This window comes from Aplysia californica, unplaced genomic scaffold (genome assembly GCF_000002075.1).
Source record: "Aplysia californica isolate F4 #8 unplaced genomic scaffold, AplCal3.0 scaffold00026, whole genome shotgun sequence".
Lineage (NCBI taxonomy): Eukaryota > Metazoa > Mollusca > Gastropoda > Aplysiida > Aplysiidae > Aplysia > Aplysia californica.
The window spans coordinates 394,195-412,662 of NW_004797296.1; the positions used below are offsets into that span (position 1 = coordinate 394,195).

The 18,468-nt window shown below is 36.7% G+C and overlaps 1 protein-coding gene across 1 annotated transcript in view; it reads left to right on the top strand.

Moving 5' to 3' along the window:
* LOC101858158 (ER membrane protein complex subunit 7) overlaps positions 1–15,647 on the top strand; it is a 17,861-nt gene extending 2,214 nt beyond the window's left edge. The window contains exons 2-4 of the mRNA XM_005091166.3: positions 7,581–7,839; positions 9,337–9,417; positions 11,820–15,647. Coding sequence (XP_005091223.3) covers positions 7,581–7,839; positions 9,337–9,417; positions 11,820–11,963 — 484 coding nt within the window. The 3' untranslated portion in view covers positions 11,964–15,647. The remainder of the gene's footprint in view (positions 1–7,580; positions 7,840–9,336; positions 9,418–11,819) is intronic.
* Positions 15,648–18,468: the final 2,821 nt, after the last annotated feature.

The following is an 18,468-nucleotide window of genomic DNA, read 5'->3' on the forward strand; positions in this document are numbered from 1 at the left end:
AGAACTTTTTTTCACTCATTGGTAACACCAGCTGTTTGGCATAGTGGTTATGCTGCTGGACTACTAATCATGTTTACTTCCCTCACTCACAGGTTCGATTCACGCCACTGATTTTTCTAATCATGTCATATTTATTGTGTATGCTTTGAGATGTTAACATGTCACTAATAATACCCATTCCAGGTGAAGAGACAAAGGAAGGCAATAGGAGAATACAAAGTAACACAAATTGAGTTTACTTTCTTTACTTTCTTTATTGCCCAACCAAATACTAAACCCTATCTTTTACATATCCCACTCAAAAGTCCCTTCTTTATTGCGTAGGCTGGGGTGGTCGCTCGTTACGGAAGTCCTTCCTGCATGAGCAAGTAGATTGATGTGTGCATCTTGTATCTCTTCATAGAAAGATAATAATAGTAATAAAAATAGGGCATTTTTTACTCATCCTGAGTGCACACGTAATTGTATGTTAAATGATAGCGTCAATTGCCACCGAGTGACGCGGTGGCAATTGACAAAAATTGACTTTTTGTCAATTGCCACCGAGTGAAGCGGTGTCAAGTCTATTTATTGTGAGAGTGCGGCACCAACTTTCATTCTGCCTCTGGTCTGGGAAGGAACACCGCATGGCAAGCCCGCCTACAAACAACCTTCAGTAACACCCACCACACTCCCACCACCATCATGCACATATGTACACACACAAACTTATTCACACACTAACTAAACATGACCAGTGGACAACTTTTGAACGTATGACGAGCTGAGCTGTGGATGGAGAGACAGTGTGAGTGAAAGAGCGGGTGAAAGGAAGAATGCGAGTGTATCCTCAGGCGACAGCAACTACAACTACAAGACGACGACACTGACCCCCCTGGCCTGGTCCACACCTCACAAATGAAAGTAATGCAGCTCAGGCAGTGTGTTGCCTATATTATTGTCCATGGTTTGCAGGGTGCAAGGGAATGAGTGAGATTTTCTTTGTGTGTGCCTGGAGGGAGGGGGTGGGGTGTGAAAATCATGCGGACGGGGATGAGCTGCGGGAGAGAACACAGGAATTGAATGAATGAGTGAAACTGAAAGAGAGGAACGACTCATGAGCCGTGGAGTGAATGGATCCTGTTTTCTATTTTTGTATACTTTGAACTGTTACTGAATGAAGGCTGAAATAAAGCCCGAAAAACAAACACACACTCCTCACTCTCCACTTACACACTTACTACCACACATAGATACACTCACACATGCACATACACACACATACACACACACACACACACACACACACACACACACACACACAGGAGCAAATTTTTGGGTCTATATATCTATTTCAATTTTCAAGAGCTAGTCTAGAGATTTTTAGATGAGTGAAAAAACGTGAAAAGGAAAGGTTTCACAACAGAATGAAATCAAAATTAGAACAGCCCATGATAAACAACAAACATTAACAAATAAGGGCGTGTGTCCACCTGTCCGAAGAAGATTTGCTGTTTTAACCCTAAATGTGTGTAATTTTTTAAAAAAAGTACAGGATATTACATGTAAATTTTGGAATCACACACATTAAGGGGCCTGCCAGTGTCAGTACATTATTGGTCGCGGCAGTGACCACCGCAGATGCCAGTTCTATGTGTCGTTATCAATAACCCTCCGTAGATCTAGATCTCGATCTAGACAGCACACGAGTGAACACAACACATTACGTTTAAGAGCAGCCTAGCACCCTTCATAGGCAACACGTCATATCTGTAGCGAAAAACTGTTTGGAATTGTAGCATTCTTTATATAAATATTTACTGCGGACATTTTTTGGACCGATTGAACTATATTGTATACGAACAATCTTTGGTAGGCCTATACTATAATTATAGATCTATATAATATCCTAAATTTGCTGGAAAGGATGTGATTTCAGAGTGTTTGGAGAAATAGTGCCCAGCTTTATTTTCCCGAACGTTCGGAGAAATAGTGCCCAGCTTTATTTTCCCGAACGTTCGGAGAAATAGTGCCCAGCTTTATTTTCCCGAACGTTTGGAGAAATAGTGCGGCCCTTATATTTATGTGTGTCTAATGGGCGTGTCAATTTTTCTCGACTAATTTCATAGGACGAGCATTCATCTAGTCCAGAGCTACGGTACGAACTTGGCGTGTTTTCAGTGAGACGTAGGCCTAGATCTAGGCTAGCCTTAGCCTACACTTTTGTGTAGAACCCACACAGGCAATTCTAGAAGTAAGTCACAAACGCACACAAACTCAAGCAGAAATTCACGTTATATCAGGGAACATAAATCGGGGGACGGAGGTCAGGAAAAGACACACACACAAACACACGCACACACAGAGGGACAGAGAGGCGAACGCACAACACCGAGCACTCAAGCACAATAAGCTAGATCTACCCACCAACGCAAAAGAGCTCCAATTTACTCGGTGGCAATTGACAAAAATTGTTGCCACCGCGTCACTCGGTGGCAATTGACACTACCATGTTAAATACAGAATATTGTTAATCTTAAACTATCAAACAGTAGTGCAATCAAACCTTTAAAATATTTTGTATATACGCCATCATAACACCGTGGGTCCATTTATTAAAAGGTTTTATTTTTTTACATTAGTGATGTTGTTGCTGAGTAAAATTTTTAAGTTTGTTCATAACTCTTGTCATAATTACATCATCAGACTTTCCAAGGTCTAGAAAACCCAAATCATTTTAAAAACATCATCCCCTGGAATGACCAGTATTAAACATTGGTTTGACATTGATCCATCAGAAGGGTATTTTTCCCCTCCTTCGCATGGTTTTGCTTTTGACTTTGATTGAGATAATCCAGGTTTGTCATGATGTTATGAACAAACACTTTAAGATATATATCTGCAAAATATCATGTGAGGGACTTCCCACTGTTTCACAACATCCTTTTACATGGTGGCAAAACATGGAAGAGTAGCGTGCTGATGACTCAAAAGAGAAGCGAAGAAGAGGCAAAAATATGCTTGTCACAATGGATTGTCATCATGTTATGAACGTGACAGTGTGTCATAATGGTTATGAACGACACCTTATTCCATGTAATTTGCAGTTGTTTTGGAATGTATTTTTAATTTTAACCCAACTTAAGGATGTATTAGACCTTGCTTACATTCTGATATTTTTATTTTTATTATTTATATATATAAGTGTTTGGGTATGTATTTTAATCGCGAGTGGCTATTCTCCGGCATCGTGCCGGTCAATAGATCGGAAGGCATTCTCCAGCGTCACGCCGCCGGTCTATTACTAATGAATTACAATGTATTTGTCGGCGCAGATTTTGAGAACTAGGCGGAGTAAGTCTACCTTTCATTATATTTTATCAACGATAATTATCTAACGTAACTCTATTCATTTATTTGGGTTGTCCATTTGCTTATTTTAAAATAGTGATTTTGCTTCTTTAAATTTAAACAAACAAAATTGATTTTGTGTCTAAAATCCTGTCTAGGCACATAGCTTGATGTTTAACTTATTTCTTGTTATTGTAATTTTCGATGATATTTCACGACCTCAGTGCTTTCTTGTCGTATCTGTTATCATTCTTTGTTGAAATTAACAGTCGCATAATTTCACATTTTTGGGCTCAGTTTGCATAATTTCAAAATTTGTCTTGCATAAATGATGGGGACAGATAATTCTGAATTGGAGGAATTGAGGTAGTTTGTGTCTGAAAACATATATATCGTCTGTATCAATGGAAGTGGCTCGAAGTGGTGAAGTTACGGGAATTTTTTCCCCAAGACAAACAGATGAGAGAGGTATTTGCAAATCTGAGCCGACAAATAATTCATTAGTAAATAGATTGGCGGTGTAACGTCGGAGAATAGCTTCTGGTCTATTGACTGGCGCGACGCCGGAGAATAGCCACTTGCATTTTAATCAATTTTTCTTTTGTAGTAATTGTTATGAACGAACTACATAATGTACTCTTAGGGCTTTCAAGTGTTGATAAACATTAAAAACATGTACACAGATGCATATTATGAGGGAACTTTCATTCAAAAATAAATATTTAAAGTAAATGACAGGTCAAAATATTAATTTTTAGGTCAAAACTGAAGTTTGTCTTAATTGTTATGAACGAACCATTAAAGCTATTCTAAGGGTTTTTCAGTGATTAAACTTTGAATTCTTCCTACATATATGCTTATTTTGAGGAGAGTCTCATAAATCAAAACAATTTTATGTGAATGACAGCACAATAAGTTAATTTTTTGGGCCCAAAGTAAAATTTGTCATAATAGTTATGAACGAAACCGTGTGTCATAACGGTTATGAACAAAACCTTATTCCATGTAATTTACAGTTGTTTTGGGATGTATTTTTAATTTTACTCAAAGGACGTAAGTAATAGACCTTGCATACATTCTGATATTTTGATTTTTATCATAAGTGTATGGGTGTGGATTTTAGTCAGTATTATACTTTTGTAGTAATGGTTATGAACGAACTATTTATTGTCCATTTAATCAAGGGCTTTTCAGTGTTAATAAACTTTAAAAAACATGTACAGAGATACATATGAGGAGAGTTTCATTTAATAAAAGTTTTTGAAAATGAATGACAGATCAAAATGTATTAATTTTTAGGTCAAAATTGAAGTTTGTCATAATAGTTATGAATGAACCATTTTAAAGGTATTCTAAGGGTTTTTCAGTAAATAAACTTTGAATTCTTCCTACATAGAGGAATCTATCATATTTTAAGGAAAGTCTCATAAATAAAAAACCATTTTATGTGAAAGAGGGAACAATAAGTTAAATGTGGGGCCCAAAGTAAAATTTGTCATAAATAGTTAAGAGCAAAACAGTGTGTCATATTAGTCATAATGGTTATGAACGAACTTTAAATTTATGAATAACATGCCCTATGACCAGTCTGCGTTTAAAAATAGCTGTTAAATGGTCTTTCATTTATCGCTTGACTATAATTAGACCAGAGTGTTATTTTAGACAATTGTAGTCCATGAAACTTGACATAATAGTTTTTTGGTCACTTATTGTTTGTTCATAACTATTATGAACATAAAAGTAATTTTATCAAAAATTAATAGAGATTTTTATAAACTATCAATTCTATGTATTTTTGGAAGTTGTTCGCTATGTCTCAAAATATAACCTCAGCCTAGCTGAAAAAGGGAACTTTGAGTATTCATAAATTTGTGTCATCATTGTTATGAACGAACTTTTTGCTATTTCCGTCATTCAAGTCAGAATTACACCAAGACCATTGCATGTACAGCTTTGGCAGTTACTGAACCTGAAAGAGCAATCATTAGGCTATATAATATGGATGATTAAAGAATTATTACATAAAGTTGATTTTGGACCTCATTTGTATCCCACCTTTTTGGCAAATGCTCAAGTGCAAGTCAATAGATAGGGCCTCCTAAATAAATTAGACTAGATCTAATTTAATCTTAGTAGATCTACATATATAGGCTAATTGTATCATATCATCTGAAGTCTGAACCTGGCCACCTGAACTTACTGATTTGTAATTTGTAGTTGGAGAGATGACAATAAAGGTCAAAACTGTCCTGCAGAAATTTTGTTCATTTTTATTATCATTAACATTCAACATGTGTACCGCTAACATTGAATATTGAAGGAAGTGGTTTTCTCACCCAGCCTCACCTCATGGCCACACCGGGGTGGGAGCTATTCTCACAGGGGGAAGGGGGGGGGGGGGTGAGAATAGCGAGACATAGGTTATTCTCACCCGGGGTGAGAATAGCGAGACATGGGATTTTCTGTGAGAATAAAGGTGGCCAACATTGAATCTAACACTTGGCAGGCGAGAGAAGAGGTAGGCCTAATATTAATATCGCTATACAATTATACTAGATCTAGAATGAAATGGCCTCCTTACCAGTATTGTGATGTAAATAAATTCTAAATTAGATTGTGTACTAATCTATAACCTAATTCTTTTTAAAAAAAAAAATATTATACCCTCCGTTCTATGAGTAAACACTTTTCTTTTTTTGATATTGGTCTTACGCTGTCAATTTCTTGGGAGTTTGAATTTAAACAAATGGAAGCCTTACTGACTCTGTTATAGTTATAGATCTAGATCTAGTTATTGTCCATTTACCTTTTAAATAGTGTTTAAAAAATGAATAAATAAATCACATTTTCAATGCGACTTATCAAACCAATACAGAACAATTTCACTGACATGCCATCGCTGACTGCCACAGTGCAGTGTTCAGTTGGTGTACGCCACCCCCTATAGTCTATCAATTTACTGGGGAAAGTCTTTTGTCTTTGTCTGTCACTGAAGTATCACACACAAACTATAAACATTTTTTCTTGTTGTAGCAGACACCAGTACATCCTTGACTGTTTTTTATTTAACAGTTTTGCCTTGAAAGGTAGATCCTGCTTACTAATGATATAGAGAGACCTACACTTTACACGGGTTGAGAATACCTGAAAGCAGATTTCAAACTTTTAGTCTGTGTGGTGGCGGAGCGGTTAGTGCGCTCGTCTCTGAAGCAAAAAGTCCGGGTTTGAGCCTCAGTTCGGGCACAGATTTTTTTCGCCCCCTCCTGTCCACCCAGCAGTAATGGGTACCTGACTCCGAGTTGGGGAAGTAAAGGCGGAGTGGAAAGGAACTGACCACTCTACCACAATATGCCGAAGGCCCAGGAAGTTGTCTCACTAACAGGGCAATCCCCAATGTCCGGATCGGATACAGGAACAACTTTACTTTTACTATCTGTTACTATTGTATTATATTCTTTTATTTTAAAATATTTCAGGTTGGTCAATGTCCAGCTCCAGAATTTCAGTAATTTTTCAAATAGACCATGAAGCATAGTGTACAATTTTATATAACGAATGACGAATAGTACCTCTAGTCTACTCTTTTTAGAAGTCTACTGAATTGTTTATCACCAACTGCGTCTACTTTTTATTTTAGTCCAGACTACCCTGATGCCTGCACACGGGGCAAAATTTTGATTTTGAACTACCTTTTATTTTGTTCTTGTCATCCCCTTCCCCCTTTCCCAGTGTGCCTTCCAAATTTCACTAATAATGCCCCTTCTAATCACCACTACCCTCCTCCGATACCTTGTGCACACTGCGGAAAGTGCCGTCAAATCCATATTTGATATGGACACAGTTGAGATAAGCTTGATAAAAAACCCAAATATTTTCGTCATTTTCTTGGTGACAATCTCAATCAGGTCCAGTGTGATGAAAACAGCCTATCTCACGGATAGTGCATGTCACATACAATTGGAGGGTCAGGAATTTTTTGTTTTGCAAGCTGAATGTGATGGATAGGATCTGGTGGACTTCCAGGCCAATGCAATGTAGATGTTGGCTTGCTATAGCGACAGTGTGCTATGCCCAAGACCGTAAATGGTACTTCACCCAATCTGATCTCATCATCTGACCACTTAACATTTCTTATAACTCATTCATTTGCCAGGGTATTTTATTCACACAGTCATTGCTGTTTCATGATGTTTACCTTTTTTCCCGCTCACAGTTATGTTGACCAGAAAGCACTGTATTCTCTTTTTCAGAACGGATGGAACCTTTGTAGTAAATGGAGTGCCATCAGGTTCCTACATTGTGGAAATCGCAAATCCAAATGCTCTGTTTGAAGCTCTCCGTGTTGACATAACGTCAAAAGGCAAGATGCGGGCTCGCAGGGTAAATTTTCTGCAACCAAACTTGGTGAAAACTGTGTCATATCCCCTAGAGTTCAGAGAGAGAGGAAAACCAGTTTATTTCCAGAAAAGAGAACAGTGGAGACTTACAGACTTTTTATTCAATCCCATGGTAAGTTTAAATGCTGGTGATTATTGCAGTACTTATCTTTTAAGTTGGTGAGAGAAATGTATACTTTAGGTTTGCTGCTTTTTGATTGTCTGTGAAGAGTGCTGTTGTTGAGGATTATTGGTCTTTTTCAATGTTTTAGTTTTTTGTGTTTGGGTTTTTTTTGGGTTATTTTTTTCTTTTCTTTTCATGTTCAGATGGTTGTGGCAATGACATGTTCATAATCAACACTACACTCTTTCTTTGTCAAAGAGAATCTTGGGGGTGTGGGGGTAAAGTGAAGTTGTTTTTGTTTTTTTCCTCCCTCGCCTTTTTGCTTTCAGGTTGTTTTTTGGGGGGTTTAAAAAAAATTTGGTTTCCAGACTTTAAGATAAGAAGATAAGATATCTCTTTATTGTCCTGATCCTGGCATATTGGTTTGGTGTTTCACCACACACACACACACACACACACACACACACACACACACACACACACACACATGAATATGCATATGCACGTGCATGTGCACTCCCATGTACGCACACTCTGCCCTCACATATCCTTTCTTCCACTCACATCTGTGCACTTAACCCTAATAATACAAAAGTATGCTTGCACTCTCAAACAGGCTATCAGTCACATGCATGGTAATATAATATGAATGAACAGTAATTATGATAATTATTTAAAAAACATTAATAGTGTTAAGCTAGAATATATGTACTCAGTGAGTCTTCTGATTGTAGCTCAATGGTATTCTGATATTGCATAAATAAATAATAATAATAATAGTGAAGATCATTTCTATAGCGCCCAGTCCCGTGTAAACACAGCTCTAGGCGCTTTACATAAATGCATGTACGAACAATATTCACGCACGCAACAGAAACACAAAAATACACACACTCATACACACACACACGCACACACACACATCTACTTGCTTATCACACGTGCACGCTTACACATCGTCATGAAATGAGCATAAAATAATATACACAATGCAATTCACAAAATACATAAATGGATACATAGTCATTTACATAACATTGTATTGAACATGAATCTACTGACATAAATAGGATGTCATAAAATATGTTTTTAAAGATTTTTAAAATTTAGACTCATGTTGTATGTCTCAAGGGTTGGGGAAGAGAGTTCCAAACTGATGGAGCAAGGTGGGCGAATGATCTATCAGCTAATTTTTTACCCCTTTTTCTAGGAATTCTCAATAGATACTGATCGCCTGATCTTAGTGACCTAGATGGAACATAAATCTGGATGAGATCACTAAGATGTGAGGGAGCTTTGTTATTGACACATTTATGACTTAATATATTGCAATTTAAATGACATTCTAGCTGACACTGGAAGCCAATGCAACGTCCTTAACATGGGAGTATTGCATGATTTAAAGATCATAAGAAATTTTATATCAAGGTGATTAAGACTTTGTTCCATGTCATGCTGTATGAGCTAGTACATAATCCACTTGTTCCTTTCGATTCTTTTCCTCAGGTGTTGACGATGATTGTTCCTCTTCTTCTAATTATGGTTTTGCCCAAATTGATGAATGCAGCAGATGCTGATACTCAGAAGGTGGGCTTAAATGTTTTGCCTTTTTTAAGAAAAAAGACAACAATGTAACTTTTATTTAGTTTTGGTACTAACTAATAATGAGTATGGAATTTATTTATTTATGGTTTACAGTCTAGCATGCTCATAGTGGAATTCGCAAATTTCAAACCGATTTTTGCCTTTTACATAAACACACACACACGTTTGTTCTTTGTTTTTTAAACACACACATAGCATAAACAATTTGTACATGGCGAAAAAAAACAACTGGCGCCTGTGGGGGTAGATCTAATGAAACATGACCTCAAATATTATAAATCGAAGTAATCATGGTGGGGGGGCATGGTGGATTTAGGCCAATGACATCTCTTTATAGAACTGAGGGCAGTAGTGTAGGCCAAGAACACATTTATTGCATATCATGGCATGTGTTAAAGAGGTGTTCAGTGAAAAATCTCTTATGCACAGTTCAGTTGCATGAGGGGAGTCTGCAGTCACGTGAAAAAATGTAGACCATGTCTGGCATTTTTGCCAGGTGTCTCTACGCTCTTCTTGTTTAAAAGAGATAACTCACTATGTACAGTTCGCAGGTGTTTTGCAAAATTAGGTCAAGTTGAAGTTGAAGGAGAGAGTGGTCCTTGATGGTGAAAAGATGTTGAAACACTTCTTGGTCGAAGAAAAATGGCTGATCCTTACAGAGATGGATTAAAAAATAAAAGTTAAAAAAAAAAAATCTGCTGACTGTGGCATAGGGGTTATCATTTATATTATGTAAAATTTTGACCAAATGTCCAACTTTGTTTATCTCCTTTGATATAGGTTAAAATCCATACAGTCGACTTCACTTCTGTTGAAGTTGCTTGTGTTGATCTTCGGTTGTGTTGAACCTCTTTCTCAGGTCCATCACCTCTTCTTGTTTACATAATTTCTTAAAAGCAAACTGTTATGTTGTGTTCAGCTCAAACATAAATACACTTGAGTATAAGTTTGTCTTAACACCCAAGCTGCACGTTTGCGACTGCTGCATTGAATTGTTTTATTTTCATATTTATTGTCGGTTGTTTAGCACAGCAGTGTTGACACGGGTGATATTTAATATACAAATATATATATGTAAAGCCAATCAACGTGCAATATTAATATGCCTACATAGTTACTCAATGAAGCAGTAAGAGGAGCCGGTGTGCGTGACGTCACATTGCAGTTATCATGTTCATTACTTCCCCTTCTCTCAAAACTGAAGGGAATGTCGCACCACAAGGCATTGAGTAAAACCTTGGTTACACACAATTATAAATTGTCAGATTTGTTGTATACAAGAACTGTTTGTTTCGTCAAACTGAGTAGTCTGTTCACACATTTCAATGATTTTTAATCTATTGTCTAATACTCTTACTATTGGTGAGATTTCTTCTCCTTGTGTCACAGAGCTGTCGTGTCTCTGGAATGACAGTCTTTTGCTTGCCATCAGGATGCTGTTACTTTAAAAAAGAAAGGAAAAGAGGTTTATTTGGATTTAAGACTGGCTTTTTAAGTGGAATATTTATTGGCCTACATTCATCTGATTTCTGCCCAATAGCTTTATTCAGTTCTTTCTCAAATGTTGTTCTGAGATTGTTAAGGCCTACTTTTGTAAATTTCAAAAGTCTCTGGTTCCATCTTGATTAAAATGTTTGCAAAATGGCGTAAGTTATTCGTACACCCTCTGTTACTGTAGTCTTTGGACTTCCACAGACATTCATGGGATCTGTACGTCTCAATAAGAAAAGAACAGTGTTTTTCAGCCAAGTTGCCATGGGGATTTTTATTGATGTGGGCGAGGGTAGCCAAAATAAGCTTAGCCATGGGATGGTGATCACCCTTTGGATTACATTTAGGCCAAATAAGGTCATACTTTTTGAAAAAGTTCATGTGTTTATATACTGAGCTGAGAGATAGAGTACTGAAGAAAATTATTTTTGCACTTGAATTTTGAGAATAAAATCATGATCCCTGTGAATTTGAAATGATTAAATAATTTCAACAGTAAACGTTGAACTAGCTCTGCTATCGTATTTTATAGTCAAGATTATTGTTAATTGAAGATTGATGAATGATCAATGCCTTGTATAAAATGAATTAGCTATTACTGTTAACTGCAACAGGAGAAACAAAAAGGATGTTCTGTACTTGAGTTGTGTACATCACATCCTGAATAAAAATGGATGATTTTTTTGTTGATGTTCAATTTATTTTTAAAAATTTGTTTAGTCAAACAATGAAATGCACAATACAGTAATGCTCTGTTGCATCTTTCAATTTGATTAGTTGACATTATATCCCTTTTCTTTGTGACAAACAGATCATCCTTGTTAATCATTTTATTTTCCTGGAAGTCTATTGATGATTTTATTTAATTTATGCTTTTGTTTATTCGATAACAGGAAATGCAGACCCAGATGAATGCTCTCAACAACAGACCGAACATGCCTGACCCGGCGGAGCTATTGTCCAACTTTTTCTCTGGCGGTGCAGCTGCAAAGAAAGCTGTGAAAGCCAAGCCCTCCTCAAGCAGCAAGCGTAAATGATGATTATGACTGGATTGTAGATGGCATTTCTTTGTTTGTTTGTCTTTTTCTGTATTTGTATTTTTTTCATTCCTCAACCTTTCCTTTGTACATTTTAGTAGTCGTTCAAATGAGTGATGTAGCATGAGCTGGAAAAGGTTTGTGAAAGGTGTGTGTCAGCTGAATGGTTTTTTTTTCCAATAGTTTGCCTTTGTATTCTTCGTGTTTTGATCTGATGAAATGTTTTATACATATTTGCCATTAATGAGTTGAGCTTGAGACCCATACCAATTATAAGACTTTGGAGATAATGAGGTCTGTTGGAACAAAGAACTGTGACTTTGTCATAAGTGTAAAGTTCATTCATATTAAAAGGGTACCGGTTCAGATAGTTTGTGATAAGTCTGTCTTCTTATTGCTTGAAATTCCAATTACCGTGTGTTTAATAAAAAACTGGCATGAAATACTCTTTATTTTCTTTGTAAATGTAACCCAACAAGTGGAGATTTGAATCAAGTGCATATCTGTAGACAGAGCCACATTCTTCTTCTCGGAACCCAGTGGAAATGCAAATGACAAAACTAATACAGTAAGGTAGATCATGATAAGTGTAACCCATGTATTGCTGCCTTTGACTGGGGTTTGTTGTTTGTTGTTTTTTTCTCCATTTTTGTATTGTTATGGGATTGAGTCTTTTTCACATTTGGATTGAGTACTGTGGTTTAGCTGATAATGTAAATGGATGAAATGTGGTCACAAAGTGTTCTAAAGTTCCAACTTCTTTTTTTTCTCTAATTTGGACACAGTCTTTAAATGAAGAACCTTTATTAGGGAACATCAAATTGTGTGGCATATAATCACCTGTCTTCATTTTGTCCCACCTTGTAAGAAGGAAACTTCCATATACAGTATATTATACGCAGTCTTGTTCCTTTCTCTTGCATACAGTGTGTTATCTGAAGGTCTCATGGATCTTATTTCTGTGCACCATGGTTGGTTGCATTTGTAATTTTGTCAGTGTTGCAAAGAAAGATTCCTCGTTTATCTATTGTAATACATTTGTTGCATTGAGTACAATGGGGCAAAATAATGATGGCTGTGTCAAGGCTGGTGAAAAAGAATGAGAACATGTATGCTTATGCGCCCGAGTGGAATATGCACTATCAAAATTTTAAAAATTTGTGTAGCTGGGTGTGAATTGAGTGACACTGGAACCATTTTTGTATGTTGTGTGGTGGTATAGTGTGTTTATATAATATATGGAGTGCGTATTGCTCACAGGTGTTTGTTTGTGTGCTCGAAAACTGTATTCAAGATCTTTTTTAGATGTTCTGAAAACAGTATGAAGAAAACAGTTCTTTTTTTTTAAAGTGGTGGAATTACATTTACAAAAGAACAATTGTGGTTTAAAAAACAATCAGTTATTTTGGAGAAAATATTATCCTATGGACAGCAACAGAGACTGGTAGTGATGTGGAGTTGAAAAAAGAGGATGTAAAATATTTGCTACTCTTTCGTTATCCTTGTCGTATTTTCATGTCTATCAAAGAATGTTTTGAACTGTGCATACTTTAAAAGGATTTTTGCAGTTGCATTTTTCAGCAAATCATTACACTACACATCATTGCTGTTTTTATTTCCACTCCAGAAAAAGTAAATCAAGAGTGGTTGACCATGTAATTTTCCAAGTATCTAAATGTATTTTGTTGTTTACTACTTTTTACTTGCAATTGTCTATTAGCTCTTATGTTGCACTCATGCAAAAACAGCCTTTCAAATTGATTCATGTGTTTTTAGGTGCATTGTCAGGATATGTCAATAAACAAGAAACTAGCACTATAGCTTGCTCACTTTTTTTTGTTCACTGTTAAAATGGGATAAAAACAAATTGCTCTGATTAATCTTCTCAGGTCCTTGCACACCAGTTGAAAAGTTGGATGACCATCAGAAACAAAGATTTTTCTGAAAAATTTTTTTGTTTGGCTGCTGGCCTTCAGGAGTAACATGCATGGCTATATGTGTATTGGCAAATTAATAATAAAAATGAGCTAGAATTTTTTTTAATGCAGACGGACTAAAGTGAACAAGCTATAAATTAAAATGGTAATAGAATTCATGTTTGAGAAAGTACTACCCTTTTTAAAAAATCAAACTTTTACTTGTTCGTATGGGTGGATTGCTTGTTGTCCACCTACAGGGCAGCAGGCAGTGAAGAATATATTTAAACAACAGCCTTAAGATCCTGGTAAGTTAAGGGTCTTTGATTATGAGTGTCGATGCTGTATGTCTGAATATTTCAGGAGAGTGTAGAATGAATGTCAGAAAATGTGCATTTTGATGCATTTATGTTGTTATAACTTATTTGTTCCATATGATTACTTTGATGTTTGCAATACCCCGACTTTTAAGTGGTGTGGGGAAAGCGAAATTTCCTTGGTAGATTTAGGTGCTATTTATTACACTTTGTTTTCACCACAAGAAAGTGCACTCGTTAAAGTCACAATTTCAGAAAAAGAATAAAGGCAGCACTTGCTGTGTTTTTATCACCAATTTTCTATCAGTTTTGAAGCCTCGCTTTGAGAGGTTTAAGAGGACTTGTGAAAGGAATTGTACCAGTCTCCTTGTCGAGAGACACATGGTGAGTTCAGTCAGGCTATATCTACAAATACAGTCACCTGACAGAGGGCGTAGCACGGTTATGGCTTTGGGTTAAATTCTGTGAAAAAGATTGTATAGAGCTGCTTGTCAGACCTGTGTACAATCATTGTTATATTATTTAGATTAAATGCACTGTGTTTGGAATTAGATCTCATTTTCGAAGGATTAATTATTGCACAGACATGAATGTAAACTGTCAGTTCCACCATGTTAGCTTAGATCTTTTTCTTTCATGTCCTGATATGTTTGTGAACTTGGAGAGGATATCTTGAATACTGGAGGGCATTTTGCTCACGTGTGATCCATTTGTCCTTTTTTTCTGGTTCAAACAAAGACAGTTATGATGGATCTCAGATATTGCAGTGTCTTGTATTGATTTTATGGCGTAAGATCCATACGGCACAGATTGATGTGTATTACTTTAAAGATTTACTCCCCCCCCTAGATATGGTACACATCCCAAAATGGTGAATGAATTTTCCTGTAAATGTAAAGAAAAAAGAACTGAATGTGACATTATGTAAAAGCATGGCGTACGGTATATCTCAACGTTTAAGATATAGGCTACATAAAGTTTTAAAAAAAAATTATAAAACAAACTTTCTTTTCAATACTTTTTTTTGGGAGGTATGAATTGCAAATGCCAGTGTGGTCATATCTGTGACATGGCCCCCAGAACCCGAGGAGATTGAATTTAGTTTTTAATGAGAACATTGAAGTGACAAAATCTATTCTTGGGACAACTAGTGGCATAAACTATTAACTGATGATTTGCACACATACTGCCTTTATTCTTTTTCCTTTCAACATACTGGGGTGGAGGACTGCATTTTCTTTTCCATGCACGAATTTGGATTTTAGGAAGGGAAAGTGACTTTTAAGACTTTTTAAAACTAAAGCTTTTTAAATTTTATTTTCAAATTCTTTTTTCGGAAGGTAGTTGCTTCTTTGTTTCACACTTAACATTTGGCACTGGTTGGATTTAGGTACATATGCTTTTCAGATATCTTGTTGTCTATTCAGGATTAAATTGATTTCTAAACCCTGGCTTGCCTTGTTTGAATGTTTTTTCTTCTGTGAGGTTATCACAAGAAAACATACAATAACTTTTGGCTAGTTGTAAAACTGATGCATATATTTTGAAAATGAAATTCAAGTAATAGTCAATTTTCTGTACTGAATGTGGCTTTTGATGTCACTGCAGTAGAATATTGGATTCATTTTAGTGTAGTCCGAAAAATTGTGCAGTACATGTTGTGACAGCTGTATGTTCTGTGAAAGAAGAGAAAAAATCTCTAGTTTTAATTAGTTTTAGAAGGTAAGCACAATTTCATTTTTGAATCTATATATTATATGTGAGCTGCTTCCTTGACATTACAGTGTAGGAATGCATTTTTTTTTCTTTGTGCCCTATACAATGAAGGCCTACTCTCTAGACTCTGCAAATATTTAGTCTAGTTTAGAGGTTAGGCACTTGCCTCTTGTATTGAAGTATGGTAGACCTACCAGTTTTGGTCCTGAGTGGCGTGAACAGGGGGATAACTTGTCACATGACAAAGACACCCAATACCCAGTGCACATTGCAGAAAGTTTTATCAAATCCCTATTTTTGAAATGGTTAGGTACATCTGAGGGATGGTGCTGGCCAAGGCGCACTATATATCAAATTTATGCTGTTTTTCTTCATCAAATTTTTTAGTTTTAGTAAGAGTTTTTCAGCGCTTGCAACACAATAAGGTCATAAGTGCCGAAGATTAGAGCTGTTAGGTGTTACAAAAGAGTAACAAACACGAAAGAGGAGGAGAGATCAGGACGATAGATGATAGGAAAGTAAGGAGCAAACCACACCAGGGCACCCACCTACCCCAACTCATCAAATTTGACCCACAAATCTATTTTATGGCATATATTGCATTCATTGTGCAAACAAAAGAATTGAAACCACAATGCATAATTGCAGATTGACTGTTAGTTAAACCTCTCCCACTGTGACTAAAAATTTTAAGTTTGATTTTGGAGGATTTTGCCCCTTCATGTAGGAAACCTGCGACCTCAAATGTATCGAACTCAAACCATATCAAAAGAAGATTTCACAAAGCTCTCTGTAATGAGTAACGAGAATAAACCAGCAGCCTAGGCAAAGCTCTAACTTACTCTAAACCCAGAACTGAAGATACTTTGGGCAGAATAAAAGGATACCGTTGAAAATATCATGTAGCTGACGGAAATAAGAGACACTATGTTTTGCAAGGAAAAATGATAAAAGAATATACGAAAAAGTTAGAATATTGGTGGGTTTTTTTGGGTGTGTGTGTGATGAAAAGCACCAACGCCAACACAATGATGGAGGAAGAGCAAGAAAGACAGACAGAAACAATAGAGAGAGAAACTTCTGAAAGTAAAGTAGAACTGAAGAACCTAAACCAAAGACACCCTAAAACTACCCGCAGAGTAGGAATAAATATAAGGAAAAAACGAAACACTAAGGTGAAAAGGAAGACTAAGATTACAGTGAAAACCTGATACATAACAAGGATGGTGGGACCAGAGAAAAAATCCTGTTATATCAGATCCCTGTTAATATCAGAAATGCAAGGGAAGTAAGCATTTGTGGATTAACCCAGCTGTATTTATTCACGAGTAGTTTCCCTTGCCACTCGTTCCCACGAAAAACACACCGCAGCCCTCTCTCGTGGCCATGTGGCAGGCCTGTGCATGACACATTACGCGTGTGTGTAGCTAAGCTCAAGGCTGGATCGAAGTCTGCAGCACACCGCGTTACTCACTCTCTTTCTCTTACTTTTTACACATTGTTAACAAGCCTTTGTCCCTGCTTTTACCGATAGGGCTCACAGGAGGCCCTGTTATTGCCGATAACTTTTAATTAGAGACAAAGAGTAGGAAAAAACCAGGGATTTTAAAAATCTGTTATAACCGGATCCCTGTTATTACCGGGCCTGTTATATGGTTTCCACTGTACTAAGATAAGAATCCCGCTTGCATAGAAAAACAAAGTGAACACAGTTGAAAGACCAGTGATAACATTAAATTACCAAACAATTTTCTTTCCATAATAAAAAAACCACCAAAATATGGATAAATATTACAGCTTATTTATTCATACAACACATTTCCATAGCAGCAAAAGCATTCATCACTGACAGACAAGGTGAAGAGCATCTCATTTTCATACATAGATATATTGCACATAGCATAACTATACTTTGATACATGTAGTGCCATATTTTCCCGCCTTGCGTGTTCAGTAAATGGACAAGTACCTCGACAACAAAATTTTAATGTGATAGCAATCAATAGGACATACTTAAAACCAACAGAACTCATGCAATTATACCTCAGATGTTTTACTAGGCTAAAAACTGACACATTCACACATTCAGTTCCATTCCCTTTACAGTGGAGTCCACTTATAACGAGTCCAGAAATAATGAGAAGTCTGTTACTGTTATAAAGACACTATTCTAAAAACACGTTTTTTCCCCTTCTTTATCTTTGTAAATAAAATACTGCTTTTGCGCAATCAGACAGTCATGTGAGTCGGTTGTAACAGAATATTGCTGCTGCTGTGCACAGCGCACATACCAACTAAACAGATAAAACCTCGCCAGTTGAGAAATTTGTTGTGGGAGAGCCCACGCGAACCAACAATGAAGGCCGGAGCGAATGAGTGGGGAGGGTGTGGCATGCACAGACAAGCAGAATGCATCGCATGATAGGCCAGCCCAGTCTAGATTATCTAGGCATACCGTGCCTCTCACTTCTTTGGTGCCGGATGGCGAGGTCACAATGCTGTGATAAATGGAGTGAATGTGTGATGTTTGCAAGCAGACGCAACGCACGACAGGGT